We start from the raw sequence: 27,754 nt of genomic DNA on the forward strand, positions 1-27,754 counted from the left end.
AGGGAAAATATAAGCCCTTCCTTCTTGAAAAGGGTCTTGGATCATGTCTTTAAGAGCTCAGTGCTACTTGTATCTTCCTCTGTGGCACCAGGTTTTGATCTAATCCTCCTCCCCTCTCAGCACATGTTTTTCATAATAAAACATTGCTTACTTTAACTGAAGGACTGAAAATCTCAACTGACAGTTGTTTGCTTTGAAACTCTTCCTAGGTCTGTACTGCTTGGCCCACCACAGGCTTTCCAGGTGGGAAAGTTGGGCTGAATGAAACCACACAGAAGAACCTGAAGGTAAATCCAGGTGATGCCGTCACTGTGCAGCCTGTAACTGGTGCAGTCATCCAGGCAGAGGAAGTCGATGTAAAGTTGAGGTATGCAACTTGTTATAACCTAGTGACCTACCCTGAGGTGTCTGCTTTGCACTGCAGACTCTTGTTAGAAGATGCAGTTTTTCTCTCTTACTTTGATAGAATTAGTGCCCAAAGTCAAACATGTGTGGATGTTTGTAGGATTAAGACTGAAGCTTAGTAACTAGTGACCAACTGCTGCTAACTGCTGCCTTCTCTGTGGGCAGAGGAGTGGCTCAGCTGTTGTACAAAATCTCAGCTGAGGAATGGTGCTTTTGTGGAGAGTATAATGACACTAAGCTCGTTAGTCTTAAGAGATTCTTCATTTTATGTTAAATAAATGAAAATTAATTTCAACACCTCCTGAAGAAGAGGTCAAGCTGCCTGCGTTGTGTTTGCATTAGGCAAGGGTGTGTAACTGCATGATCAAGGCAGGTTCCTTACCCTTGTAAGTCGCTTGTAAAGGGTGATCTCTATGTGTAGAGTTGATGTTGGGTTAGAAGGAGCCCATGTTGCTGTTGTTAGGAATTATACTGCAAACTGCTATCTGAGAAGCTCTTGGTGAAAAGTCCTGTTGTGGTTAGGAGAATTACTGGCTGGCAGGTTGGGGAGAGTGCAGTGGTTATTTTTTTTTTTATTTTTAACCACTTCCTTTCAAAACTTCACCTTTGTATACGCATGGTTTTGTGCTCCACTTTCATTTACTGGAATTTTTTGTAGGATTGGAAACTCTCAGAGGTATGTTTTTGCTTTTTTCATTGAGATTCACCCAAAAAAGGGAGCAAAAGGTGCGAATCACAGTTGTCTTGAAATCATGAAAGCTTTGCAAAATTAGCAGTTTACTGATCTGCTAAATGACTTCTTATATTTGTCATTCTCGTAACATTCCACAGAGTCAACAGTTGGGTTGATGCAGAGCCTGATTATAGTTATTTCCTAAATCAAGTTATTTTACAGTGTACTTTTGAAAGTGGCCCAACACTTCAGTTTCTATGAGTTAACTTAATTTCCCTGTCAAACCTCTGCTTTCAAATATGGTGTTGTCATTGTCCATTTTAAGGGGGACATGCTGTTTTCTATCCATACTGATACTCAGAAATGTGGGTGAGGCAGGCTTGCTTTTTGTCAGTAATATAACCAGTTTAGCTTTAATGATGACTTTACTGGTTAACTTGGCTGCGTTGACTTCCTGGTGGCAGCTTGGTTTGCCCTCCATGCCTCTCTTCTCAACAGAAAATGAAAAAAAAAAAAAAAGGTATCTTTATGGCCTTTTGTTATGGCTAATTTAATCCTATAGAAAGTTTTGTTATTATTACATACTGTTTGGTTACAGAGGTGGTTGAAAGCACTCAGTTCATTAAAAATCCAACCCCACATTAAATCAGATAATTACACCTAAGCTATTAATATGTGTTTTTTCTTTAAAGCTGTGACTTTTACTGAAATACACTCTAAGGATGAGGTCAGAGGAATTGTATGTATCTTCTGAAATACTTAATGATTATTGTAATGTTTTTAGAAACTGTTCCACAGCCAGAGTTTTACTTCTCAGCCAGTCAGGAGTCAGGCTCCTAGGACTGTTATGTGTATGTACCACCAGATTAAAGGTCATATAAATGACTGTTTTGCTAGAATTACTCTAGAAGAGAAAATGTGAAAACCATACTTGGTCTGTTAATTTACTAAAAATCATAGTGCCATCCTATCATGTAAGAATATGAATTATTAAAAGAATAAATGGAAATCCTATTGTTTGAATACTGCCTAGGCTTCTAGATACTTCACAGGTGTAGTTCATTTTCTGCAAATTAATACTTCAGGGGAGTTGCTTGCATGTGTAATTTAGCTTTTTCTTCCCCCACCTCAGACCCCAACAACATATTTGAGTATATATTTACTTGCCAGCAACGGCTATGATATTTTGAGAGCTCTCCTCTAAATTAGCATAACACCCTTTTTTCCCTCAAGTTGCTGTCTTCATCAGGAGAATGGAGAAATGAGTTTTTATTTCTAGGTTTAGAGCTCCCCCCGATGATCAGACTTTTATTTGCAGCAGCTGTGTCTGCTTTAAATGCTTTTGGTGCTGCAGCTGCTGTTCAGCTCTTGGTGTAATGCTTTTCATTGCACAGGTCAGAGTGCTTACAAAGGTTGTAGATGTTTGTTTGCAAAATGGATGTAGTGAAACCTTCATTCTGTTGTGAAAACAGAAGGGCTGATGTGTGAGACTCATACAGGTTGGCTGAGGGGGATAAATCCTGAGGAATTAAAAAAGGTGGTTTTATTAAAATGTCAAGCCAGAAATGAAACAGAAGAAAGATTGTACGGATAAACCATCCCTGAAAAATGATTGAATTGCCACAGCCTTACACGTTGCAGTGTATCTGAGGAGCAGGGAGGGTTAGTGATGTCTCTACTCTCTGTTTAGTATGAACACCAGAGAAAGACATTCATATAAAACACCTTTTACGTTTCATTTGCTTTGGGCTAAGAGCATGTGTGTTCAGTTGTGTGTTAAATCACAGTGATGAGATGGTGTTTGAGAAAGCATCGTGAGCCTGGCCAGGGCTAGTGAGGGAAGGGACTTAAGGCTTATCTATTGAGTCACTTGAACTCGATTAAATAAAAGGCTGGAAAATGCATTGTGGGGAGAACTTGTGCTGTTTTGGTAGCGGGTGTGCAGTGCTGAAGGCATGCACATTGTTACAAGTGCTCAAGGCGCTCGTTCAGTCAGTGGAAGATGTGTATGTGTGCTTGCAGGGCTGAAAATGACCTACTTTAGCTCTAAGTTTTTCAATTCAGTAAATGTAGCAATGGCCATTCTGCCTGGTGAGATGAGAAGCATGCATTCCATATTTGTAATCTTAACAAATTATAAATATAACTTATGATACTGTTTATTACAGCATTTTGTATGGAAAAAAATAACCCCAAATTGAGGATTTACACTGCTTTTGTTACTACTTTTGCGTCTAATATCTTTAGAGTTAAGATGTTATGATCTGAAGACTGTAAAGTGCTCATCCATCTTTTCTGTTTGTGGGGTTAAATCATATACTGTAAGATAGGTGGCATTCATCATACTGGTGCCTTAGTGGTGTGGACTCTTGGTTTTGAAGTAGTTACTGCTTGGAAAAATTTTTTTTTTTCTTTCTTTTTTTTTTTCTTCCTACCACAGGGACAAAGATGCCATCGTTAATGCTGAGGAAATGTCTGCCTGTCTACTGAGAAACCTAGGTATTAAGTTTTACTGCTTCTCTTTTGACTGTTCTAAGTTTGATAGTAGATCATCAAGTTTTGGATAGAAAATAGTTTCTTCTTATGTTCTTAATCAAAGGCTTATGGCAAAATAGAGGATGTTATTCTGCTCATGCTTCTTTTAGGGATCTGTTTTTTTCAGGCTAAATAATTTTGCCATGCTATAAATATCTAATTTGTCTTAATCCTGGTTCCATTCCTTGTGCCCATTATACATATTGCTGGTTCAAGTTACGGTTGTTTATCAGCCAGGAGGCCAGCAGCGACAGCTAGTGTGATGCACTTCAGAATTTCCTTGCACTGTGAAGACAAGTGCAATACTACACGTTAAAGACGGGATAAGGGATCAGTATTAATGTGAAATCTCATACTCTGACTCTCTTTTTATGTTGGTGGTAAATAAGCAAAATTGCTGTTTGTTGTGTGGTAGGTGTGTATAAGTAAGGGAAAAAACCAAGGCAAGTTATTCAAGGTGGTGCTACTCAAAGCACTCACTACAAATTGTTGTATTCAAAGAGAATCTTCTGGTTTAGGAATTAACTGTATAGCTATGCTAAGAAGCAGGAAACATTAACTGTATTCCAAATTCATGAGTTTGGCTGGAAATAACGTATCTTGTTTTACATATTTGCCTCTGTTTTTTAGTGCCTGTAGGGTGCATTCAGATCACATTTCCTAATTTTTATTTGTCAACACAAAGGCTAAAACCTTACCTTTTTTTAGGCCAAGAGTCTCAAAGAAGGTGGGCTAAACATGAAATACTGTGAACCTATAAGGCACACAAATACAAAATCTTTACTTCTTACAGTATGAATTCCATAATCTCCCTTTGTATGCTGTATGAAATTTAACAACCTCAAATTAATGATGGGCTTAGTATGAGAGATTTAATGATACTGACAAATCTTTATCCAGTAGTCTGTTTGTGTACAAAAGGATCATTTAAATTACCTGAATTTACCTGGAAATTACCTAACCTTTTGTTATGGTAATTTATGGCACTCTTTAGAGTTCCTGATAAAGAATTAATCTGATACAAGAATGTCTGAATATTATTGCTGCCAAAGTAAATTGAAATTTCTTCTTCTTTGTCTTGTTTTTCCTTTTTTTAATCTTCTCATAGATGGGAAAATAGTTTTACCAGGAAACCTCTTGGCTTTCAGTTTCTATGGCAAGCTTTGTAACATGGTGGTGATGAAAGTGAAAGGAACTGATGGTGCAGAGCTGACTGCCCAGGAGAGTGCTGTTTCCAGTGATATGCATGAGCCAGACCTTGAAAGATCTGATTTGGAGATGAGTACGTTAGATTTGTCCTTACAGCTTGGCAAGATGGACATTGATGATAATCCAGAGGTTGCACCTATGAGCACACCAAGCAAACCCATGGATCCAGGTTCACCAGTTACACCCAGTTCTGCTGTGGCATCCAGTGGTCAAGACTCTGATCAAGGAGATAAAACCTGCAGCGAGGGAAATGGTGCAGACCTCAGCAAGGATTTGGAGTTGGCTGGGAAAGGAGGTAGTGAGAGACTCCCACTTCCTGGCAAAACTGGAGCAATAAGCAGTACAGACATTTTTTATTTCATTTCTTCCAGAACTAGAATCAATTTTATTGAAACAAGGACCAATGAAGCAGAAGATGGTGATTGTGAATCCCGAGTCACCTATGATATGATAGGAGGTTTAAGCAGCCAGCTCAGAACCATTAGAGAAACAATTGAGCTGCCCTTGAAGCAAGCTGAACTGTTCAAGAGTTACGGTATGATGCCTGAGAGTTGGCTTTCTTCATTTGATATTAGTTTTTTTTCTTTAACATTACTTTTTTGTTTTTTATCAAGTTATTCCAGGAATATGCACTGAATTTCATATAACACTGATCTGGTATATTTGTGTGTTCAAACAATGTCAAATGGTTTTATAATTACACTGTACAAATACTATGAAGATGTTATGATTAGCTTGCATGGAAAGTAATGGAGTAGGAAAGAAATACATGTCTCTAAGAAAATTCACATATGCCTAAGTAGAACTTACAGCAAATAGGAAAGACTTCTATACTTGGGCATTTGAAAGGTGTGGATGTTTGTGTTCTCATAAGATTTTAATTTGTTTTGGTAGAGTCAACTAATTATATTTTTTTAAGTTGAGAAAAACTCAACCAGATTAATTCTTCTGCTGTTTTTATCCCTGCGTATTGTAGGGTTCCTGCAATATTTTAAGGAAGTGTTTGAGGCTCTTTACTCAAACTGCTCAGTGTGTTCAGTATGGAATTACAGCGTGGAAAAACTAACACGATTACTGTTGCCATATATAAAGTTGTATCTAACATATATATGAGGATTTTTGTGACCAAGATATAACCCCGTACTGTGCGTTTATCCCAAATGGATATGTACACAAAGCAGGCATGGCTGCTCGTTGTGCTTGCCTAGATGTACATCACTGTGAGACAGGACTCTTACCTGTAAATATTTCTTTAATATCATGTCTTCGAGGCTTTTTGTTTCTCTGCCTTACCTCTTCCCACACATGTGCTTTAGAGAGGAGGTGATTTCAGTGATCACTGAGACAATTTCCATAAGACAACAGGTGTGTGTTGTTTGGGCGTGATTAACAGGTGTCAGTGGGGTGGTATGGTCCTCATCCACTTGTGATCCAGCTCAATTTGCTGACCTCCAGCCTCAGCATCACTGCATGGTTTTGTGTTAGCAGAAAGGTTGCTTCAGCATCAGCGTTCTTCCTACTTAGTTCCAAAAGTGCTTGATCGGATTCTCTCCTAATTACATGAGAGATGATGTTTCCTCACAAGTTACTGCTTCCTTGTCTGCTTGTGGGGGAGCGAGGCTGTTGGTTGAGGCGAGACCTTTGGTTCAGGCGCTCTGTTTCTTGGCAGTACCAGAAACACCACACGAGGGAGCAGCACATGCTTTAATGGACTTGGGAAGTAACCTGTCTGTAAAGGCACTTTATTTCTATCTTCTATCAGTTAGCAGATTTTTTATTTCTTTTTGAGTATATTAATTCCTAAGATTAAATCTTTCTGTTCACACCAGCTGTGTTATTCTCTGTCACTACTGGGAGGTGACCTGCCTGTTGAGCATCGTTCCCTGTCTGGTATCGCAGTACCCAACTTTCTTCTTTGTACCCAGTACCTGGTTTCTTCTTTAGTCATGTTTCAGCAATGCCTTTTGTGCCAGAGTTGGTCCTTTGTTAAACATTTGTCTCTTCTTTTTGTTTCCTAATTTTTCACCTTCTGTTTTCAGTTTTGTGCCCATTTAATCTGGCTTTGCTGGTCTGAAACTTTTCTTTTTTTGGTTCTTTACCTGGGACCATAATATTACTTCATGCAGTTACCTGCAGTTTCTGTCCAGTTGTAACTGTACATAGTAGTACCTTGTTCTAGTGTCCCTGATGTTCTGTGCCTGAATGTTTCTGTCTGTTTCAGCTTTTAACAATTGCCATTAAAGAGGCAAATTCATCCTTTTGTTGTATATTTTTTATCTTTCTAAAAGTAATTTTGAATCGAGCTTCGCAAGATTTCTGAAATTTTTTTGGAGTGTTGAAGAGAAGTGTTTTTCTGATGTTGTAAATTTGTAATAATGACACTGTAAGAATCATGAATAACTTGATTAAAGTACATTCATGGGCATTAGGTACTCAGTCCAATAAGTTTTTGGAAAAAAAAAATCAAACCAAACAAACCCAAACACCACAACACATAAGGAGAATTATAGCATTAAACTACTGAAAAATACGACAATTTAAATAGTTGCTTTTTAAACAGAGTCATTGGGATTTGAAAAGTAAAAAACGCGGATATACGTCCCGTGTAGGAGTGCTCTTCCCACTGAAAGCCTATGGTTTTGTCAAAATATATCTATTAAAGAAGTTAATGGTGAGATCAAGTTGTAACTGGTAATAACTGCGTCAGTGAAATGTGCAAATGAAGGTTGTTTTCAGTCCGGTATTTATCACAAAATGGCTTTTTCTCTGTTTGTGTGCATGTGCTTGTTTAAAGGAATCCCTCCTCCTAGAGGAGTGCTCTTATATGGCCCTCCAGGTACCGGGAAGACTATGATTGCCAAAGCCATTGCAAATGAGGTTGGAGCTCACGTTACCGTTATTAATGGTCCTGAAATAATAAGCAAGTAAGTCCACCCAATTTATTTTCATTAATTCTGTAAATATATTAGCCCCAAATCTGTCCTGGCATCTGTCCATTGTGGAGAGCTGTAGATGTTGAATTAGCTATGGGCTACCTGCCCAAGAGAGTAAAAAACAAACGGGAAAGGGTTCTCCCAAGTAGGGCTTATGTTTCTTTTTGTAATAAAAGGAGTTTATTGGATTTGGCCAAGAAATTTGTGTAAGGCATGGACTAAATTAAAGAGGGGTCTAAAACTACATCTGCAATTGCGTGCTAGTTAGTTCTGCAACACAGAGCGACTCGTTAAAGCGTATTTGAATTTAAGATGACACTGCACAGATTAATGTCTCCAGGGAACTAATATTTTTTTATTCTTTAAAAATATCGATAAAATTGTTTCTAACGCAGAGGAGAGAAGCTTTTCCCTTTAGTCTTTTTCTTAGTTACAAGGTGGTTATATCTTTGCCTGTGCCCCATTTTACCTTAATTTCTTGTCCTGGTGGAAATAAAGATTATTGTAGATTCATCGGGACTTTGAAAGGGTGCGCTCTGGCTTTTTGGAACACATGAGCAGTAATTTTCCAAGTTGCCTGGAAAAGCCCAAAAAATGTTTTTTATTACAATATTTTAATTATTACAGGTTTTATGGGGAGTCTGAATCAAGATTACGTCAGATATTTGCTGAAGCTTCTTTGCGGTATGTTCTTTTGGATCATTTTATTCACGTTCACTTATTTGCGGTATTAGTTCCAGCATTAATGTTCTTAAAAGAAAAACACTTGCAAGAATCTCTGAATTGTAATTTTTTCCTGCAGTGGTTTTTAAAAGGAAATAAAATTGTTTATGTAGGGCTTAGCTAGAAGGAAAGCAGTGAAATTCTAGTATGCCTATTAAATGCTTTTGGATACTACCCTTTTTAAGGGACTGTTACAGATGGTGCCAAATCACTCGGTCTGTATCGTTAGCGTATTGTACGCTTATTTCAACAGATGGAGGCACGAGCTGGAGTTTCATCTGGATCCAAGTTTTTCTGTCTAGTTTTATCTTTGGAGGGCAATGCAGTACTGTGCTGAGACGTGGAAGCCAACTCTAAATGAGCTAGTGTTGGTGCTGGGTATATAGCGTGCCTCTGCATTAGGGTGACATTCTGCCCAAATGTCTTAGACCTGGTTAAGGCAGACTTTAGACTTCCAGATGATTGGTATTCATAACACATTAGCAAAAGACTTGTATACTGTATTTGTGGCAAGTAAAACACTGTCTTTTTACTCATGAAATCAGTGTATTTAGTGTTGAATCTTGGGGTAGAGTGTCATAGAAAAGTAGATTGGTTGGTCGTCTTAAAGGTATTAGTTGTCTAGTATAGTAGTCACTTCAGTCACCTCTTTGAGTAATGCCATATTCAAGGTTGGAACTTTCACTTGTCTAAAGGAGTAGGATGCTTGTTAGTTTTTGTAGGAACTGGATGTTTTCCGTAAACAACTTCACAGTTTTCTGCCTTGGTGTTTTAAATCTTCCTGGGCACCTTAATTTTTTTTCCTTTTTTCTTAATTTTTTTCCCCCCAGTTGCCCCTCCATTATATTTATAGATGAGTTGGATGCACTCTGTCCAAAGAGAGAAGGGGCTCAGAATGAAGTTGAAAAGAGAGTTGTTGCTTCATTGCTGACACTGATGGATGGCATTGGCTCAGTAAGTAGACTATTGAGACAATTAATGTGTATGGGGACTAGCTGAACAAAACAATTTTGCCTCTATAATGCAGCCAATTTTAGATGTGTTGTTTGGGGGAAAAGAAAATAGACTTAAGTGGGACTTTATATAGTAATCTAGTGCTTTATTGGATGCAGTAGACATATGAGGGGAATGTCTTCTGATGAATGTGAGATGAAAAGAAAGTAAATTTTCTTCCATTCACTGTGTTTCCTTTGCCTTCTCCCACTCTTGTAGTTTTGGAGATAAAACTGAAATTTTAGTGGTAGCCCATCATTGAACTAACACAGGTATTTTTAATTGCTCTGAAATAAGTCTTCAAAATACTTCTGGTGTTTATGTAGGCTGCATTATTAAAGGCAACAGCAGCTATTTCAAGATTGCCATAGCAGTATTTAGGACATAAACAAAAGCCAACTGAAGAAACAGTAAATTTAATTGACTTAAGAACATTATGGATTAAGCCCATAAAGTTTACCAGTCTCTCATCTGTTACGATTATTAGCAGGAAAGATGAAAGAAATCTGTCTAGGGTATGAAAATGAGTTTCTGCTGTTTATGTAATGTGCAAGTTTCCCATTATTTTCCTGCATGATATTTTGAGTTGCCCAGTCTGGAGTTGTGCACAGGCAGAAGATATTTTCTGATCGCAAAGGCTGATGCATATTCTTCCTGGAGAAAGCGCTTCCTTCACAAAAAGAGAATGGCCCTGCAGCAGACCTCCTAGCTGATTTTGTCTCACTCTAAAAGTGAAGAAGCAGAGCTTGAGGAAATTGGTTAGGATTTTTGACCTTGCTTTTCCTCCTGAACCTACAGGAAGCTTTATAACTTCCTGTCTCTGCTGGTTTTGATACCTTAAATAAATTGTTTCCCAACGTTGTTTATTCAAGGTCTGCTGATAACCCTTTTGTTCTTGTGCCGACTCTGCCTTTTAGCTTAAAAGCTTCTTTTTCTTTCCTTGGTGCTTACTTTCCTGGTACAGGAGAGCAGGTTCTTGGGGATTAGAGTGGGACACACTGGGCTGAAGGCATCTTGGAGTAAAATTTCTCATGTATTATCTGTATGTGTGTGCAGCCTATAGTATTACTAAATTGCAATTAGGGATAGGTTGAATGGGATCATTTGTTGAATGGGATCATCATCAAAAGTTTGCTTTGTTCCTTTAGAGCTAGCATCAGGATTTTAGTGTATGTAATAGTTGGGGAAAAGTAAGCAATAAGTATGTTTACGAGCTGTGTGAGATTTAATTGTTTTTAAAATTAATATTTTGCATTGTTTGATGCCTTCAGGAAGGCAGCGAAGGGCAACTCTTGGTACTTGGGGCCACTAATCGTCCTCATGCACTGGATGCAGCGCTGCGCAGACCTGGGCGTTTTGATAAAGAGATAGAAATTGGAATTCCTAATGCCCGAGACCGTCTGGACATACTCCAAAAGCTTCTCAAGAAAGTTCCCCATTCGCTCACAGCAGCAGAACTGGCGCAACTGGCTGATAGCACCCACGGTTATGTGGGTGCAGACTTAGCAGCCTTGTGCAAAGAAGCAGGTAAGACTTTGTCTATATTATTTAGGATCTTTCTTTATTATTAGTCTCTTCATTTTGTTTTAAAAAAAATAAAAATCCACAGTCTGTACTAACAGCTTCTAAACAACGAGATTTAATTAATTTTTGTGTCAAAGAAAACATAGCCAAGTATGGAATATGAGAAACACCAGTCTGCTTCTGGAATTAACAGATTTTAAAATCTAATGTTATGAATAATAACACTGGGGAATCCCCTGTGCCATTTCTAGCATGAGAGATAGCTGGCTGTCTCTCAGTTTAGCAATGGTTTAGTCAGTTAACTGACATATCCCTAAGATTTTTATTTTTTTTTCTACTCTAGAGTCTACCCCTTCTGTACCAAAATCCCAGTTTACTCAGGCTAGACAGCTTGTCCTGCAGGTCCTGGTGCCCAGGATGTTGAGACTGTGGGCCTGAGTGGTGTTTACTGTGGCTCGCTTCCGTATTCTGTGCCTGTATTTAATTTGCCTGCAGATGAGGAGCTTGTGATAGGGGTTACGGGACTGTATGCACCTGGGTCAGGTTGTGCAGCGGAGCTGGGAAAGCTGGAGAGCACTCCCTGAGCTGGGGGCTGGAAAATATCCCTTGGCCTTCTGTACAGGCGTAGCCCTGGAGAATTATCCACCATCAATCAGGCAGCCAGGGTTCACTGTGTTCCAGGGGATACTTAAACATGAGTTCACTTCTGTTTTCTTTGGATGAAATATTAAAAGGATGCTCTCTATCAGTTCCTACATTTTGCTAGAATGTGTCTACGCACTTCAAGTGTTGGACCTTAACTCTACCCATGAGCAGCCTTTTAAAACAGTCTAGTCAAAATAAGACTCTTCAGCTCCGCTTACGCATATTTGCTCCCTTGTAGTTGGCAAATATGTTTGCTGTATGTGCTTGTTACTTTTATTTCCTTTGGCACTGGGACAGCTTCCTCTGGCAGTGGTGCAGTGCATGGTTAATTCTTGCATCAGAATTAACTATGAAGATGACAGAAATTTTATTAGAGGTGATGGCACCTGGAACAGTAAGGTTTTTACTTGCCAGCTTACCTATTTTTAAGGGATAGTTCTCAAATGCGAAGTTGTGGACTTTCGTATGGATCAAGAAGAAAAAAAACAATACTCCGTGTCTGCACATCTTATAGTGCTCTTCTGTTGTGTTTTAAGCTCTGTTTTAAGTTAGCAAACATTCTTTTTAAAACAAATATATACAAACAACAACTAAAGAGATAAACTCACTTCTTATTTTCCTTCCTCTGTGTTTTTGGAAGCCTGTCAATCTGCTTGCGTCACAGTCCTCACATAGTAAATACTTAACTAATGTAATCTAAAATTTTCAGTGAAAAATGTTGTGGTTTCAATTCCAAACATGACCCAGCCTAGGCTTTACTTGTGCTTGCGCACATGGGTTCTGGACACTTCATAATCCAGCTGCAAATAGGTGATATTTACCCACTTCATGAGGGCCTTTTAGAAAATAAATGTTGAATGTTGTGCAAATTGAACATTACGTGCTATGTAGATCCAAAAACTTCTGGCATCTACCTGCGGCTGACTGCAGGACGCGCTGTTACCTGGGGGCTTTGCATCCAAAGCCGGTGCTGGGAATGAGGGAAGGAGGATGTCTCCTTTCTGTTCATCTTCTTTCTTAAAGTTTGAATCCATGCTGTTAAATTTCCTTGTAATTTGTTAACTTGGAGTGACCTCTACTGGGGAGAATACAGTCCAGCGCTGTTAACTCTTTGCAGCCCGCATGTATTTTTCCCTTTTAAGAGTTGCAGAAGCATGGTTCAGTCAAAGTATAATGTAAACTGAATTTGAGTTGCTCATGGTTAAGGAAAGTTCTTAGTTGGATTCTTTTTTTCTGATTAAGCGCTTGATATCTATTTTTAATATAAAATTTTCACCACCTTGTAAAAATATTACTGCTTTCACTGGAGTTAAACTTAGAAAAGACTAGCTTTTATGAGGTAATATTTGTCCTCAGCAGAGCAGGATTGTTCCATATGGCAGATTTTCCAGTGTTTTGTCTAGTCTTGTTTGTTGTTCCAAGCAATGGGCTTCTATTGCTTCACTTAAGAAACTGTGCCGTGGGCCAAGATAGCTTGCTGTCCAGGAATGCTCTCTTATACTGAGCCTAAGTTTTCCTTGTTTAGTTTTATCCCATTATTTCTATTTACATCCTTGTATAACACATTCACTCTCCCTCCTTAGTGTTTACACCCTTCAGATATCTCTAGGCTGTTCTCATGTCCCCTACCTCCTCATTCATTACTGAGCCAAACTATAAATATTTGGCTCTTTTAATCTTTCCTCATAAATAAGTCCTTCCTGCCTTCTGAGAAATTAAGTTGATTTTCTCTGAACTCCATCCAGTTTGTCAATAACCTTTTGGTAACGTAGGGCTCAGAACTGAACATAATATTTCTTATGTATTACAACATAAAGCATGATATAAACATATAGTTAAGACTGCTGGTGTGCATTTCTAAATAACCAAAATGCTTCATATTCAGGCAATATCTGAGTTAAGAGTTCTTTCACAAGTTTTAAGATTCCGTGTGCCACTTTCACACATGATGTGTGTGCAAGTAGAGGTGAAACATGGAAACTAATGTAGAAGCAGGAATTCCGAACTCAGAAATCCATGTTCAGTTTTTGGTACAAGACTATTTTTGCTTGCTAGTCCTGTTGCTGTAGTGGGAGACTCTTGAGTCCTGCTTACCCCACTTATGTCTTTAGCTACTTCATTTGTGGCTAGGAAGCCTGAAAGTTTACAAGCTAAATATCTTTATATTCTTAATACAAAGATTAGATCATTTACAAAGGACTTCTCCTTCCTTATCTTTTTTTTTTAACACATGTATAATACTGTGTATGTATTGCTGATATAAACCAAGGGAGTAGTAATTAATGTAACACAGTGAATAGAGTAATTGTGGGGCTTTGATAGACAAACCTTTCACTTTTGCATCTATAATTAGGTTTCCTAAGCTACTTAATTCTAAAAGTTTTGGTGTTCGTCTTCTATATAGTTCCAAAGGACATATGTTAATGAATAGTAAATAGATATTGTAGAGTTAAATGTATTCCAACTGTTTTCTTGGCAGAAGCTGTTTGTTCTCCAGTGCAAAAATTGCTTGGTGGTACTTCTGGGGTCAGACAGGCAAGTTCTCTCTTCTGTTCAGCAGCTCTGTGCATTTTCACGGAAGTTGGTGAGGAGTTTGAGGAGCCTTTAATGTTCAGCGTTCTTAGGCTCCTGTGTATAGGGTGTGCACAGAATTGCAGCGTTGTGTATGCTGGAATGGGCAAGGAGGGGAAAGGTGGGCAAGAAACCTGGAGAATCTGTGCAGTGTGCTCTGGACTTTTCCAGACAGGTTATTATGACCAAACACCTGTGAAATTTTAATATATAGATGGATATAAAAATCAGTTAAGGGTGTTCTTATTTGATCTGCTGAATTTTAAAAATATTAGTGTATTTTTCTTCCAATACCTCCTTTTCCTCTACTAAAGATACAGTTCTAGCTTTTCACAAAATGAACCCACAAAATTTTGTGACTTTATAGGAAAAAGCTGGGTATAATGAAGCTTACAGTATTGTTGCAAGAGCTGGGAAGTTAAAAGTAAAACTGATGTTCCTAACATGGTGAGTATGACTAGCTTAGATGCAATGCTTCCAGAATCAGTGTGCCTCATCTCCGTTCCAGGTTATGTTATCCACATGTGTAGTGACCACATTGGAGAAAGTGGGATTTGCTGTGATTCTCTACTGCCTAGCAATGTGTTTTTGATTTCCACAGTCAACTGCATGTTTTCCTATAGGTTAACAGTATGGAAATAGGTTAATATCCTATAGGTTAATAGTATGGAAAACCTGCAAAACCTACCTTGATGGGCATTGGGCCATGTTCTGTGGACATGAGCTTGCAATAGGCTCCTTGTGGCAGACTTTTGAGGACTTGAGCACCCTCTAAGGGATTCACATGCACAGAATTCTTGACCAGCAAAGAGCTTAGTTATGTGTGCAGCTGAGAAAGTCATATTCTCAGGACTGGGAGAGGTCTATTGTGTCCTGAATTATTTAGCAGACTACTTTTTAGTGTTAACAGCTGCATTCTTAATTGTTTGGTCTCAAGCTGAGGCAGTGTTTAGAAGATAGACTCTGCCATATCCTTGCATATAATGTCAGTGCTTGTATACCCCTGTGATCTTGTTTCTTCTGCTTTAATTATTTTGCCACACAGTCTTTTATTAATTCCCTAAAAACTATAATGGTTTTAATTTAACAACAAAGATAAGCACTGCACTTTTTTTGGAAAAACATATGAAATGTTAATTATGTAGCAGGGACATGAATGGTATAAACTGTACTGAATGTTAGAAGATGCTTAGCAACAAAGGTTTCCAAATATAGCAATTTATTATAAACTTATCCTTCTATGGCTGCCTGTAGCATTTCAAGAGGGTGAATATAAATATAGCTTGATTTCTTCAAGAAGTGGATTCAGTCATATTGTTTACAGAGAAAGGAAGTATTCGCTTTGTAACTCTTACAATTTATCTTGAACATCCTTGTTCATTCCACATCATTTCAGTGTGCTGATATAAAACACTTGGACTGTGATAAGATAGCATCATGAGCAGAGGAAGAACAAATGGCTTTGTTTAAATAGTGGCCTCTCTTGCAATAACATCTGTTTGGTTCCAGTGAGGATGCTGCATTGCAACCACTGAAAACTTTGAGACTTCTGTCAAAAAAGCACTGATCACGCTGTTTCGCACCAAAGTTTTCTTTAAATTGCCTGATCTTAAAGCTATCACCTTGCTTAGCCTTTAGGTTTATAATGGTTCACTGGCTTGAGCTGGCTTTTAGAAAAAAACTTACAGAAATAAGAAACTGAGCTAAATCTTTGACCAGTATGAATCAGCATTACTCTTCTGAATCTGTGAAGCTACTTGCATAGGCATATTATGTGGTCTGTTGTCTAATGTTCATAATTAAGAGTCCTGTCGTTTGGAGATCTTATTTTCTGTGGTATTTATTTGACCCTTTTGTTACCCCTGCCTTCTGATGAATAATACAGCTAGGATGAAGAGTCTTTATGCTGTTTAATCAATTGCTCTGTATAGAATCATAGAATGGTTTGGATTGGAAGGGACCTTAAAGATCATCTAGTTCCAACCCCCCTGCCATCAGCAGGGACACCTTCCACTAGACCAGGTTGCTCAAAGCCTCATCCAGCCTGGCCTTAAACTCTTCCAGGGAGGGGGCATCCACAACTTCCTTGGGCAACCTGTTCCAGTGTCTCACCACCCTCACAGTGAAAAACTTCTTCCTAATAGCTAATCTAAACCTACCCTCTTTCAGTTTAAACCCATTTCCCCTTGTTCTGTCATTAGTTGCCCTTATGAAAAGTCCCTCCCCAGCTTTCTTGTAGGCCCCCTTCAGGTATGTTGATAATATGTAGATATTAGTTCTATAAAAGTAGAAGTTATTTAGGGGGATATTGTACTTGGCTTCTGTTGGGGCTGAGAAACTTCCTACTGTTTCTTTTATGACCCAAAAAAGAGTTTCTGCAATCCTCTTGCATTAAAAAGAAAAATTAAATAAAAAAAAAAATGAGGCAGTTGATGGGCTGGCTCCAAGGTTTTTGGGTTTTCCCTGTAATTGATGAGGAAGTAAATTCCCCTGAAAGCCAGGAATGTCTTTGTGTTAGATCTATGGGGTTTTTTTTTTTCCCCCAGCTTCTGCAGTTTTGGTAGCCTGGCCACCTGCAAGAAATGTGAGCCGTTTGGGCTAATGTGATTAACAGTGAGTCTCTGTGCACCCTCAGGACCAGCCTCTGACTGGTCTTTCAATCAGACAAACGCTGTTCAGTACGTGGATTCTCAGCCTTGTATCTCACATCCGAGCTCTTCATTTTGGCTCGGTCACCGATGAAACAGCCTAGTGTTAGGGCATCAGGAATATCTATCCTTGCTTTAAGCTATAAAAGTTCAGCGTGAACCTTTCCCAACACGATTTGGACCTGAGTTGTACTGGGGGTATACAACAAATGTAAATATCTTTCTTGGATTATAGTCCTAAATGTAGGAACACGGGCTGAGATGCTGTTGGAAGCGTAGCTTTTGACAAAGGCAGCTGGTGACCAAGGCAATGGGATTGTTTGTGTTGCAGGGTGTTTTTTGGTTTGTTTTCAAATTAACTGATTGCACTTACAGATTTTAAAGAGAAAATGCTTGACGTGCTATAGTTATTTTATTCCCTTATGGAAAGTGACTGAAAACTTGATGTCTATGTTGTTAGTTATTTTTTCTTGTAGCACAGAAAAAGATGGAAACTATGCTGTTGCAAACAATCTGCTATTGCATTCTCTGACTGCATACTGGTTCCCATGGGACACTCCAAATGAGGTGGGAAAGGTCACTTACCTTTCTATAAAATGGTGATGTGGAAAATGTGGGGATTTTTTTTTTTTACCTTAATAACATGTATAATCAGATGGTCAATACCAAAACAATGTATTCTTATGATATTGAGAGATTTTTGCAGAAATGGCAGAACACTGTATTTGGAAATGCACTGGGAAGTCCAGACATGATACAGAAGTAAAGCTACAAATTAATTTTTGGACCGGAACAATTGTGTTTTCTGATACTGTGTTCCATCCATGCTCATTTATGATGTAAGAAGACCAAAAAAATCCAATCCCTGTCTTCAGTGCTGTGTTCTGTAATTTTAAAGTTGAGTCCTTAATGCAGAAGCTGTTTTCAAACCAGAGCAATTGACCTCGTTTGCTGTCTTAACAGGTTATGAACAAATGCATCCTTGCTTGCACACAAACAAAGTAATGTGGCTTTTTTGGACTCAAGCTGTACCATTTTATATTTTTTATTGTTCCTTAGAGCACTAACTCAGGATGATAGCTTCCATGCAGAAGTGGCTGCATCTGGATGCTGCTGAGCAGCTCGAAGGAACATGCAGGAGACTGGGTGGAGTGTGGTGACCTTATTCTTGTCTGTGGGATTCCTTGCCCTCTTTCTTAGGATTTCCGCCCCCCAACATCTTGTGGGGCAAAGACAAAGACTTGGTTTTAGAATTGCTGTCTTAGACTTTAAAATAGTTCAACTACTTTCCTAAGATTCCACAAAAATTGTGTTATTTCAGTTGCACAGGGTTAGATTCTCAGCCTTTTACTTTGGTTTGGTGTCATTCTCATGTGACTGCAAAATTTCTGAATCTCTTTTTTTTTACCTGTGTCTTTGCATCTGCTGAGTGCACAGATGTTTCCTTAGTGCAACTGTTTTCGTATTCAGAGGGAGAAAGCCTTGCTCTATTTGCCTCTCTGAAGAGACACTGGTGCACATTATGTTGCTTTTTGTAGTTATTTTTTCTTACATAAAGTCTCTGGCCTCTTTTTTTTTTGTTTTGTAACGGCACTTGATTTTTATTTTTGTATGGCGAGTGTTGCACTTACTGCAGTCAGGGCATGTGAACTTTTGGTTTTCATCATAACTAATTTTAAGTGTGTTTTTATCTGAAACTAGCTTGCAGTTAATTGGATGATGGGATTGCTGACTTCATATACACAGTTGTGGGCCGAGTACTTAATAATCTGTTTAAAGCACATCCCATTCTGTCTGCTGATATTTATATAAGCAGGAAATGAAGAATATTTTCAGAAGAGTTGATCAGTAACTGTCATTAATATTTTAAATTAACTTTCATGGCAGATGGACACTGTGCTCTTGCTTCTGCAGCTTGAGTGGTACAGAAGAAATGATGTTATTTATGGTCGTAGTGCGTATAAAAACTTTGGCGTTTGAGTGAGTTGAAGGGTCAGCCCCAAAACAAGTTGTTTGGTTTGAAGGGTGGGGGGGTGCAGGATGCCAGAGTAGCCTGTGTTGGTGCAGCCCTACCTGAGCAGAACGGTGAGAGAGCCCTGAGAGAAGTGGCTGATGAAGTTGCCAAACCACTGTCCATCATATTTGGGAAGTCCTGGCAGTTTGGTGAAGTTCCCACAGACAGGAGAAGGGGAAACATTTAGAGTAGATGTTCACCTTCAGGTTGCAAAGCTGCAAGCTTTCTGAGTATCTGAGTAAGAAATTATATTTTCTATAGCTTTGGTTTGTTTTTTCTGAACAAGCTAGTATCAGCTATACTTCAGACACACTATTTGTATAGAAATGGTACTACAGGAGAAAAGGTCAGTGTTTTCTCACTCCCTCTCAGGCTCTAGGGAAAATATTTTCCTTTAATATGCAGTGGCAAACTTAGGATCTGAAAGCACTCTTAGTTCTTTTGTTTAATTGATAAAAGATCCTCAGGTGAAATGTAGTTTAATTTGTATGTCTGTTAGTTCTGCGGGAGTCAGAACAGCAGTAGGCAGTTGTATGTGGCACAAACAGCTGCTCTGGGGGGACTGAGCTTAAATATTTTCAGGCAAAGGTTTCCTAGGTCTCCTGACTTTAACTTTTAGCTATATTCTGACTTGTCAGTGTTCCTAATTACAATTAGACTGGCATTAATTAACTGCTGCTGCTTGTCTTTCTGCCCTTGTTATTCTGGTAGCCTATCAGTCCTTATTTTTCTTCTAACACCCGTATGACTAACCATAGCTTGGGTACATTTATGTATGACAGCAGGCTAGAAACCAGCAGTCTGGCATTCCTTATTTCCCTCCCTTGTCATTGTTTTAGGATAAATGATGTGTGTGTACCTGATCTGTGACTAAACTCTTTCCTGTATGGAAGAATTTTTGAAAATACAGTTCCTTCCCTCCTTCCCTCCTTCCCTCCTTCCCTCCTTCCCTCCTTCCCTCCTTCCCTCCTTCCCTCCTTCCCTCCTTCCCTCCTTCCCTCCTTCCCTCCTTCCCTCTCTTAGCTCCATAGACATGTTCCAGCAAATGCCAGAGCTCTTCACGAAGGACTATAAATCGTGTACGTAATCCCTACAGTAGATTAGTGCTCAGGTTAGCCAAGTAAATTTGCAATGTTATGGTTACAAGGGATTTAAGGGCATTATCCTTCCTGTGCCTCCTTCCCTCCTTCCCTCCTTCCCTCCTTCCCTCCTTCCCTCCTTCCCTCCTTCCCTCCTTCCCTCCTTCCCTCTCTTAGCTCCATAGACATGTTCCAGCAAATGCCAGAGCTCTTCACGAAGGACTATAAATCGTGTACGTAATCCCTACAGTAGATTAGTGCTCAGGTTAGCCAAGTAAATTTGCAATGTTATGGTTACAAGGGATTTAAGGGCATTATCCTTCCTGTGCAAACATTATATGAAAGTTCTTCAGGGACTTTCCCATATAGCCCTGGCAGCTAAAGACAGATTGCAGAATATGGTTTCAAGAGCAAAAATAAGGGGTTCTGCTTCCTGATTTTTTTTTTTTTTTAATAGACATTCATTTTATGTACAGGTTAAATAAAAAATATATAAGTTAAAATGTATTTATAAGAGTCTGTTTTGTGGAAATTTTTTTATTCCTTTTTTAATTTGTTGGTGTGTTTGATTCCATACCTATGTACATTTGGGGGGGAGGGGAGGAGGAGACAAAACAAAATCAACCAAAGCAAACAAAAAAAAACCAAACCAAAACCTCCTCCAAATTGGAGACGTTTCTTGGGATGCAAATGAAAGAACATATTGAATTTTTCAGCTATTGTGACTTGATGGTTCCTGTCCCCAGGTCAGAGGAAAGCTTGCTAGTAGTCCACAGACATTGGGTGCTTGCCTGGTGCCATTGTTCCATTAACTGGGGAGTAAAGGGAAAAAGAACCTTTTGCCAAGACACATCCCTGCTGTCCCTCGTGCTCGTGGCAGCTGCTGCTCTTGCTCCCCAGTGCTGCCTCGCCATGGTGGGTGGGAGAGCTGGTTTGCTGGGTCTGCACGGGATGACAGATTGAACAGGTGAGGATGTGTCTGTGGGAATGGTGGAATGGTCCTTACCTGGAGCTGGTGCGGCTTCCATCTGCTTGGCAAACAGGCTTTGTCTGTCTTACTGTCTATTTATGCATAACTGCAAATAACATACATACTCATGTTCTCTGTGTTTGTTTTTTTTCCTTGGATTTGGCCATCCAATATCGTGATGTAAGGAGGTGCTATAAATTCCCTTTGTTTAGGAGGCTCGGATATGTTCCAGTGTACATGTGGTTTGTCGTGTATGATATTGGAGGTTCTGTTAAAGATTTAATAATACACTTTTGGAATTGTTGTCACGAATCAATGCAAAAAGCCGTGCTGATTAAAAATTGCCAAACATAAAGCAGAAGAATTCCTTATCTCAAAAATACTAAACATTGGAATAACTTTTGTATCCATTGCTTGCGAAGCTAGGTATGCTCCTCTTATGGTTTCTGAAGTTCAAAATTGATTTTAAATTATATGAAATCCTTTTTCAATGCATAAAACTGTTAAATTTTGAAGTATAGTGTGTAAAGATCTAGAAGTGGAGGAAGATGCCCCATCCAGTGCCATTAGGAAGCTGAAATTCTTCCATATGCTGTTGAGTATTCCAGTTCCAGCCATGCAGGAGAGTATCATGTTGGATCTGACAGCTGTCACAGGGGGAAATGGTATGTGTCTACTGGGTTTGACCGTAATAATTTGGGAGGGAAATACCAAATTAGCAGGGAAAGAAGAAACATTTCCTTTTGTAAACAATATTACAAGAAGATTACAATTTCTTTGAAGCTACTTGCAAATTCTGGTATTGGGATTCTGGAAGAGAAAGTCAAGACAAGATGGATTTGTGGAAAAATAGCTGATGGGCAGTGAAAACTGCGTGATTAATGTTTATAAATATCTAAAGGGAGAGTGTCTAGAGGACGGGGCCAGACTCTTCTCATTGGCACCCAACAATAGGATGGGAGGGAACAGGCTTAAAATGCAGCACAGGGAGTTCCACCTGAACATAAGGAAGAACTTACTTAGTGTGAGGGTGACTGAGCACTGGAACCAGCTGCCCAGAGAGGTTGTGAAATCTCCCTCCCTGGGGATATTCAAAATCCATCTGGACAAAATCCTGGTCCATGTGCTCTAGGAGTCCCTGTGTGAGCAGGGGGTTGGACTAGATGACCTTCAGAGGTCCCTTCCATCCTCAGCTGTTCTGTGATTAGCAGTTTTGTTTTGTTCAGTCCGTTTCCTCAAGCGTTGTGTGTATTCTGGTTTTGAACACCTGAAGTACATGCGTTTGTCGTTTTGAGTGGATGCTTTCTATTATTTACAGTAGTGTATAATTATACACAGCCTGATAAATATAGCAATGTCGTAGAGGCTGTTTTTAGGCTCAGACATTTGTGATTATGATCTAATGTGGCAACAACTTAGCCAAGCTATGAGCAAGAAAATCTTACAGGGAAACAATGCTATCAACCTCACGCGTAGCCTGGTACCAAAGAAGGATCATCTGTACCAGGACAGGGCGTTCTGCTGTTTTTTTTTCCCCTCTGTCCACTTAGTTTCCTCTGTTCTAGACAGACAGGATGAGTTGGTGAGGTAGAGCACACAGTTGCTGGACTGGAACAAGTTGTTTATTTTCCATTGTTTGTCATCACGCATGACTTATTATGCTTGTTTCTTTTTTTCTTTTTTCTTTTTTTTTTTTTTTAACTGGGATTTTCCATTTATACTCCACTGAAGAATCAGTGTTGTTCACTGTTGCGAAGGCTGTCTTCAGAGTTCAGCTTCTGCTCTGTGAAGGGTCATCCTAGTGACTGGTCATGTTAACTCTTTGCTAGAAACAGGTAACTTGTGCTTGTATAAACAGTCCCACCGAACATACAGCAGGCTAAGTTCATCTGTGTCCTCCTTCCCCTTCCTGCTGCAATCAAACAGTGAAAACCTACTCCTGAGCCTCCTCGATCACTGCCACAAGACTGTTGATACTCAGTAATCCCTGAGAATGAAGCAGCATCTGAAAAGGAGCAAGCAAAGCCGAAACAAATGCTGTGCTGAGGGTGTTTGCAGCAATGCCACATACTCAAACCAAAACATTCCCATGCTAAAGGTACCCAGCGCTAAGCTGAGACGCTTGATGTTTTCTGAGGTACTATGTCTCAATCTTCAGTTTCTCTGCTTTGTAACTTCTGTAGTGATAAATTAGGGTTTGCTGTAGTGTTTCACCTTCTTGGCCTCTGCATTGCTTCTAGCAGTGTGCAGTTTTTGCACCCTACCCTGCGTTTCCTTACATTAAATACATCTTTCAGTGGCTCAAGACAAGGATGTGTTTTGCTGCCTCTGGCTGTGTCCTTCCCCTGTTAATAAGGCTTTTTTTTTCCTCTCCCCGTCTGGTTAGAGGTCAATCTGAAGTCCAGGAATGAATGATTATGATAACAGGAGGAAACAGGAAGCATCATGCTTTCTTTTTCAATCTGTTTTTTATTATTGTTTTAATGTAAAACATTGTTTCAATTAAATGCTGACCTGTGCAGTGGCGTGTGCGTGCACATGCTGAAATGAATTCCGGCTTTGTTTGGAAAGCTGTGACCTCTTTATTCCTGTTTGGGATCAAGGCTGTTGCATTTCAAACCCACTGCTGAGGACTGAAATTTCACTCGTACTCCTAGTAGCACTGGCAGTAACGATCCTTAAGAGTGGCAGTATTTTCTTTGGGTGTTTTTATGTGCTGTTCTCTCTTAATTTTTAAAATAAACTTGTTTGGTTTTAAGAATTCCTCATGTCATTTGAAAAAAAAAAAAAAAAGACAACTGTGACATAATTATAAATGCATCAAATGTGCACTGGGTTAAACTGGTACCTGATGGAGCAGTTAGTTATGTGTAGAAATGAGAAGCAAAGATCCTTATCAGTTACTTGCTTTCTCTATGACTTAATTTCATGCTATGTTTATTTATTCTTTCATTTTTTTAAAGTGCCATGTGAATTGGATTCACCAAAAGGAAATTATGGGACTCAACCCCAATACCTGCTTCCACCCCCCTGAAGTGCTAGCTGCAATGACACTAGAATAAGATGTTGAGTCTGTTACTTGCTTGGATGCAGGTTGTAAAGCTGAGGGGGGTCAGTCTGTGTTGTCTTGGTTAAGTTCCTTGTTTGCTTAAAATGAACCGTTTCAGAGGAAGGAAGAAGGGCAAGAGGAATAACATGAAAATTGTCTAGGTTGTTAAAATGAGTCAGTTACATTTTATACTTGTCCCCTGGTGACCAGATTTTCATTTTTCTAGTTGGCCTCATGGAATGTTTTTATTTATATATCTTATTAGTTCTGGATGCTCTGCACAAGGGGAAACCTGAATTACAAACTTTTTTTTTTTCATTATTGTATTAAGAGCCTGGGTATTGAATGCAGGTGCTCAGACTGCCATAATTGTCAGTTTATGGAGAGACACCAGCTGTACTGCTTCACAGGGGAGATATTATGTCTCTTCACACGTTGTATATATCGTAGGAAATGCAGAATTCCTGTTTTTGTCAGAAACTTTGCATGTCCACATCCACCAGTGCCTCTGTAGAATAAAAACAACAATCCACTCAAAGTTAAAACCATATCTATTTTCAGAAACGACTTATCCCTTTTATTGTCCTTTCATGTAGCACTAATTGACGTTTTGTTTGGTTAAATATAGACAAGATTTAACAAATATTTGTCTTTTTATGGTCATGCAAGGCAAACTGGTGTCATACTGCCTGCCTTGTTTGGGTTTTTTTTGTGACACGTGACAACAGACACTACATATCTGCATGTGTGTGTTATACCTATAGAAGGTTATACTCATCACGTAATAACATGCTAAATGATATATTTAACAGTTCCAGTTCACAGAACAGGGGTGCAAATAGAAGCAATAGGACTCCAAATTATATTAAAAGACATAATTTTACAGTGGGAAAACCACGATGCCTTCCAGGCATCTTACACAGCAGGGGCTGTAGCTGCTCTCTCTGGGGAATGCCTGGGAGCTGCAGATGGTACCGCCTGATCCTGCCTGAGGAGTATTGATATATTGATGTGCAGGTAGGTGGGATGTATGTGGTTTTTGAAGGACTGAATTATAGGGGGAAGCTAGGAATTAGTATTGAGATCTATAGGTATCGTATGTGAGCGATTTGGCCAAACGAAGGAGAAGGTAAAAGCTATACCTGCGTTTGAAAAAGGTGATCACTGAAGGGAAAGAAGAGCTGTCGAGTGTTGCAGGGAACATTTGCTGCATATCAAGAAAAATATCAGTATCTGGCACCTTACTAGGTAGCAAAATAGGGTTCCAATGAAAGTAAAAGAAATCTCATCAGTTTGTTCGAAAACAGAGTCCTAATAATAGAGGAGTGGTGCAGGTTGCAGATGTCCTATGTGAGCTGATTTAACGCTTGCCTTGAATGCTCATTATCCCTCTTCCTCTGTGGTTTAGAAATGTGTTTGGATCGATGTATGGCCATTGGGAGATTTTGCTGTTAGCTTCATCTCTGGGAACACAGGGGCAAGGCTGTTTCATTCTGTCTTTTGGAACAGATTTAGTTTATATTCTGTCTGTGGTCATTAAATCCCCTTTTCTTTACTCTCTCATCGGAAGTGTCTTGAATGGTCTTTGACCTAGTTAAGACCTGGCATTGAGACATTCTTTTGAACATAATTTCCAGTGTTGCCGTGTGTTTGCGTGTTGCGTATGTTTGTGAGAACCAGGAGGAAGTCTACATATTTCCATGTTTCTTTGTTTTCAATAGGTTTGTACGCATTGCAGAGAGCAGTGGGGAAAAGACCGAACCTATTAGACAGCGAGGTGGCTGGGTCAGTGATGATTGCGTTCAATGACTTCCTGCAGGGGATGAATGATGTCAGGCCCAGCGCCATGAGGGAGGTGGCAGTTGATGTGCCAAAAGTAAGTTATTTTTTACAATACACTTAACAACATTTAGAGCCACATTAAGAATTGCAGTTAGGCATTGAAATGCCCTATCAAAAGAGAGGCATTTTGTGAAGTGGAAGCCTCATGTTACCAATAAATATTGTGCATCATCTTTTTGTTTGCCTATTTGTTTGTTTAATTATAATTTTGAAGATCCATTTACAGAAGCTTAAGTTCCTAATGCTTTAGGAAGAGTTGGTAGAGCAGGAGCATATCTCCTGATCTCTAGTTTTATATGCTGAGTGGGTCAATCAAGTTAAAAAAAAAAATAATCTTAAGATGTCTACTCAAAGCAGATCCTGAATAGCTCTGAAAGCTGGAGGTTTTTGTAAAGCAGACACAAACTTAAGCAGAAACCAACTGTTTAGTGTTTGTAACCAAAGTATATTGAAACAAAGCTGTGAAGAGATTTGGTTGTTGTGACTGGATGTAAAGCCTAATTCTACATGCAGTTGGTGGTGCCAGGTTCATCTTTACCCTGCTCACAGTCCTCTCCGTTACGTATTATGGTAATTCAGCAGCAGACACAACATAAATTGGGCTGGGGAACTGATCTGATTTAAGACTGCTCTGATCTGGTTTAAGAAGATTCAGCAAAATGAAATGTTGTATTTAATCTTACTAAATCTGTGCTGGTGTTTCTCAGTAGCTCCCCAGGCCCTGGAAGAAAACACTTATGTCTCATTGCATTGAAGATAAGTCTTCTGGGAATGAGATTGCACAACTGTAGACCCTTATTCCCAAACTATAGGAAAGGGAAATAAAATCTGCGAACAGGATGCTGCACGCAGCCAGCTCGGATATCACACTTGGCTTGTTAAGATTCCGTGCTGTGCAGTGAAGTGCTGGGTGGAAATGCCTGGGCTGGCCCTAGACAGCTTTTCCTGGAAATGGTGTAGCGGCATCAATATCCTCCAAGGTAATTAGTTCTGCTGAGAACCAGAGTTATTAATTCTCTCTTTGCTTATTGTGCTACTGGCTCTTGGGCTCGTGTCATTATCGCTCTGCTGTGCCTTTTAGAAATACCAGCCTGTTTGGAGCCAATGCGGTGCTGCTACACAGCACAGTAAAGACAGATAGCAGCAAGGTCTCTGGGTACGGCAGGAAATCTCTTCTGAATCCAGGACAACCTCCTGCTCAGGTTCCTGTTGTCCACTAAACTATCCTGCCAGTGGCTTCCTTGGTTGTCATTTGTTTTTATTTGTTAAACACGAGCTCAGTCACTGGAATACTACTGAAATTCATTCCTTTGTTGAAGGGAAGGTAACAACGTAGTGCAGATTCATTTTGTGCTGACAGGACCTGCACTTTTACAAGATAATGCGTATTGTGTGAAGGGTACACAGGGTATACAGGGTAAATTTCAGGCCATCTGCTTGGTGCCTGGGGTGAGTTTAAAGTGGAAATCTGAAGTACTGGATACTTTTTTTTTTTTTTTTTTTTTTTTGTCCTCCCACATCAACTACGAAATGAGGTGCTGGAATTCAGTTTTACTGAGTTTATGGAAACAAAAGTACATATGCATACTCAGAAGCAGTCTGAATATCTGGGAATACTGACACAGCTGTCTGTGAAAGTCACAGTAGTATACATCCAACCTTGTAACACCACCACCACTCTCAACGCTAATTACTCTGTTACCAGTTGTGTTTGAGGTGGAGAAGTGCCTAAGTCAGCTCAAGTCCATGGGTTAGTTGAAAGAGATCTTGAAGGAATTTGGTAATGCTGGGGCTAGGTGGCTGGGATGGCAGTTCAGGGGAAGCAAGCAACAGGAATCCAAACTGCAGCCCCCTGGTCAGGGCTGCTTGCTGGGGGCTTGGGATGTGATGCAGGAACACTTGAAAACATCTGAAACTCATTCATGTACTTTAGCATAGTGT

At 39.4% G+C, this 27,754-nt stretch overlaps 1 protein-coding gene across 1 annotated transcript in view; it reads left to right on the plus strand.

Moving 5' to 3' along the window:
* AFG2A (AAA ATPase AFG2A) overlaps positions 1–25,874 on the plus strand; it is a 27,015-nt gene extending 1,141 nt beyond the window's left edge. The window contains exons 2-9 of the mRNA XM_010168287.2: positions 210–367; positions 3,519–3,577; positions 4,722–5,357; positions 7,617–7,746; positions 8,383–8,439; positions 9,309–9,432; positions 10,743–10,998; positions 25,693–25,874. Coding sequence (XP_010166589.2) covers positions 210–367; positions 3,519–3,577; positions 4,722–5,357; positions 7,617–7,746; positions 8,383–8,439; positions 9,309–9,432; positions 10,743–10,998; positions 25,693–25,874 — 1,602 coding nt within the window. The remainder of the gene's footprint in view (positions 1–209; positions 368–3,518; positions 3,578–4,721; positions 5,358–7,616; positions 7,747–8,382; positions 8,440–9,308; positions 9,433–10,742; positions 10,999–25,692) is intronic.
* Positions 25,875–27,754: the final 1,880 nt, after the last annotated feature.

This window comes from Antrostomus carolinensis, unplaced genomic scaffold (genome assembly GCF_000700745.2).
Source record: "Antrostomus carolinensis isolate BGI_N321 unplaced genomic scaffold, ASM70074v2 scaffold5450, whole genome shotgun sequence".
NCBI classification, from domain to species: domain Eukaryota; kingdom Metazoa; phylum Chordata; class Aves; order Caprimulgiformes; family Caprimulgidae; genus Antrostomus; species Antrostomus carolinensis.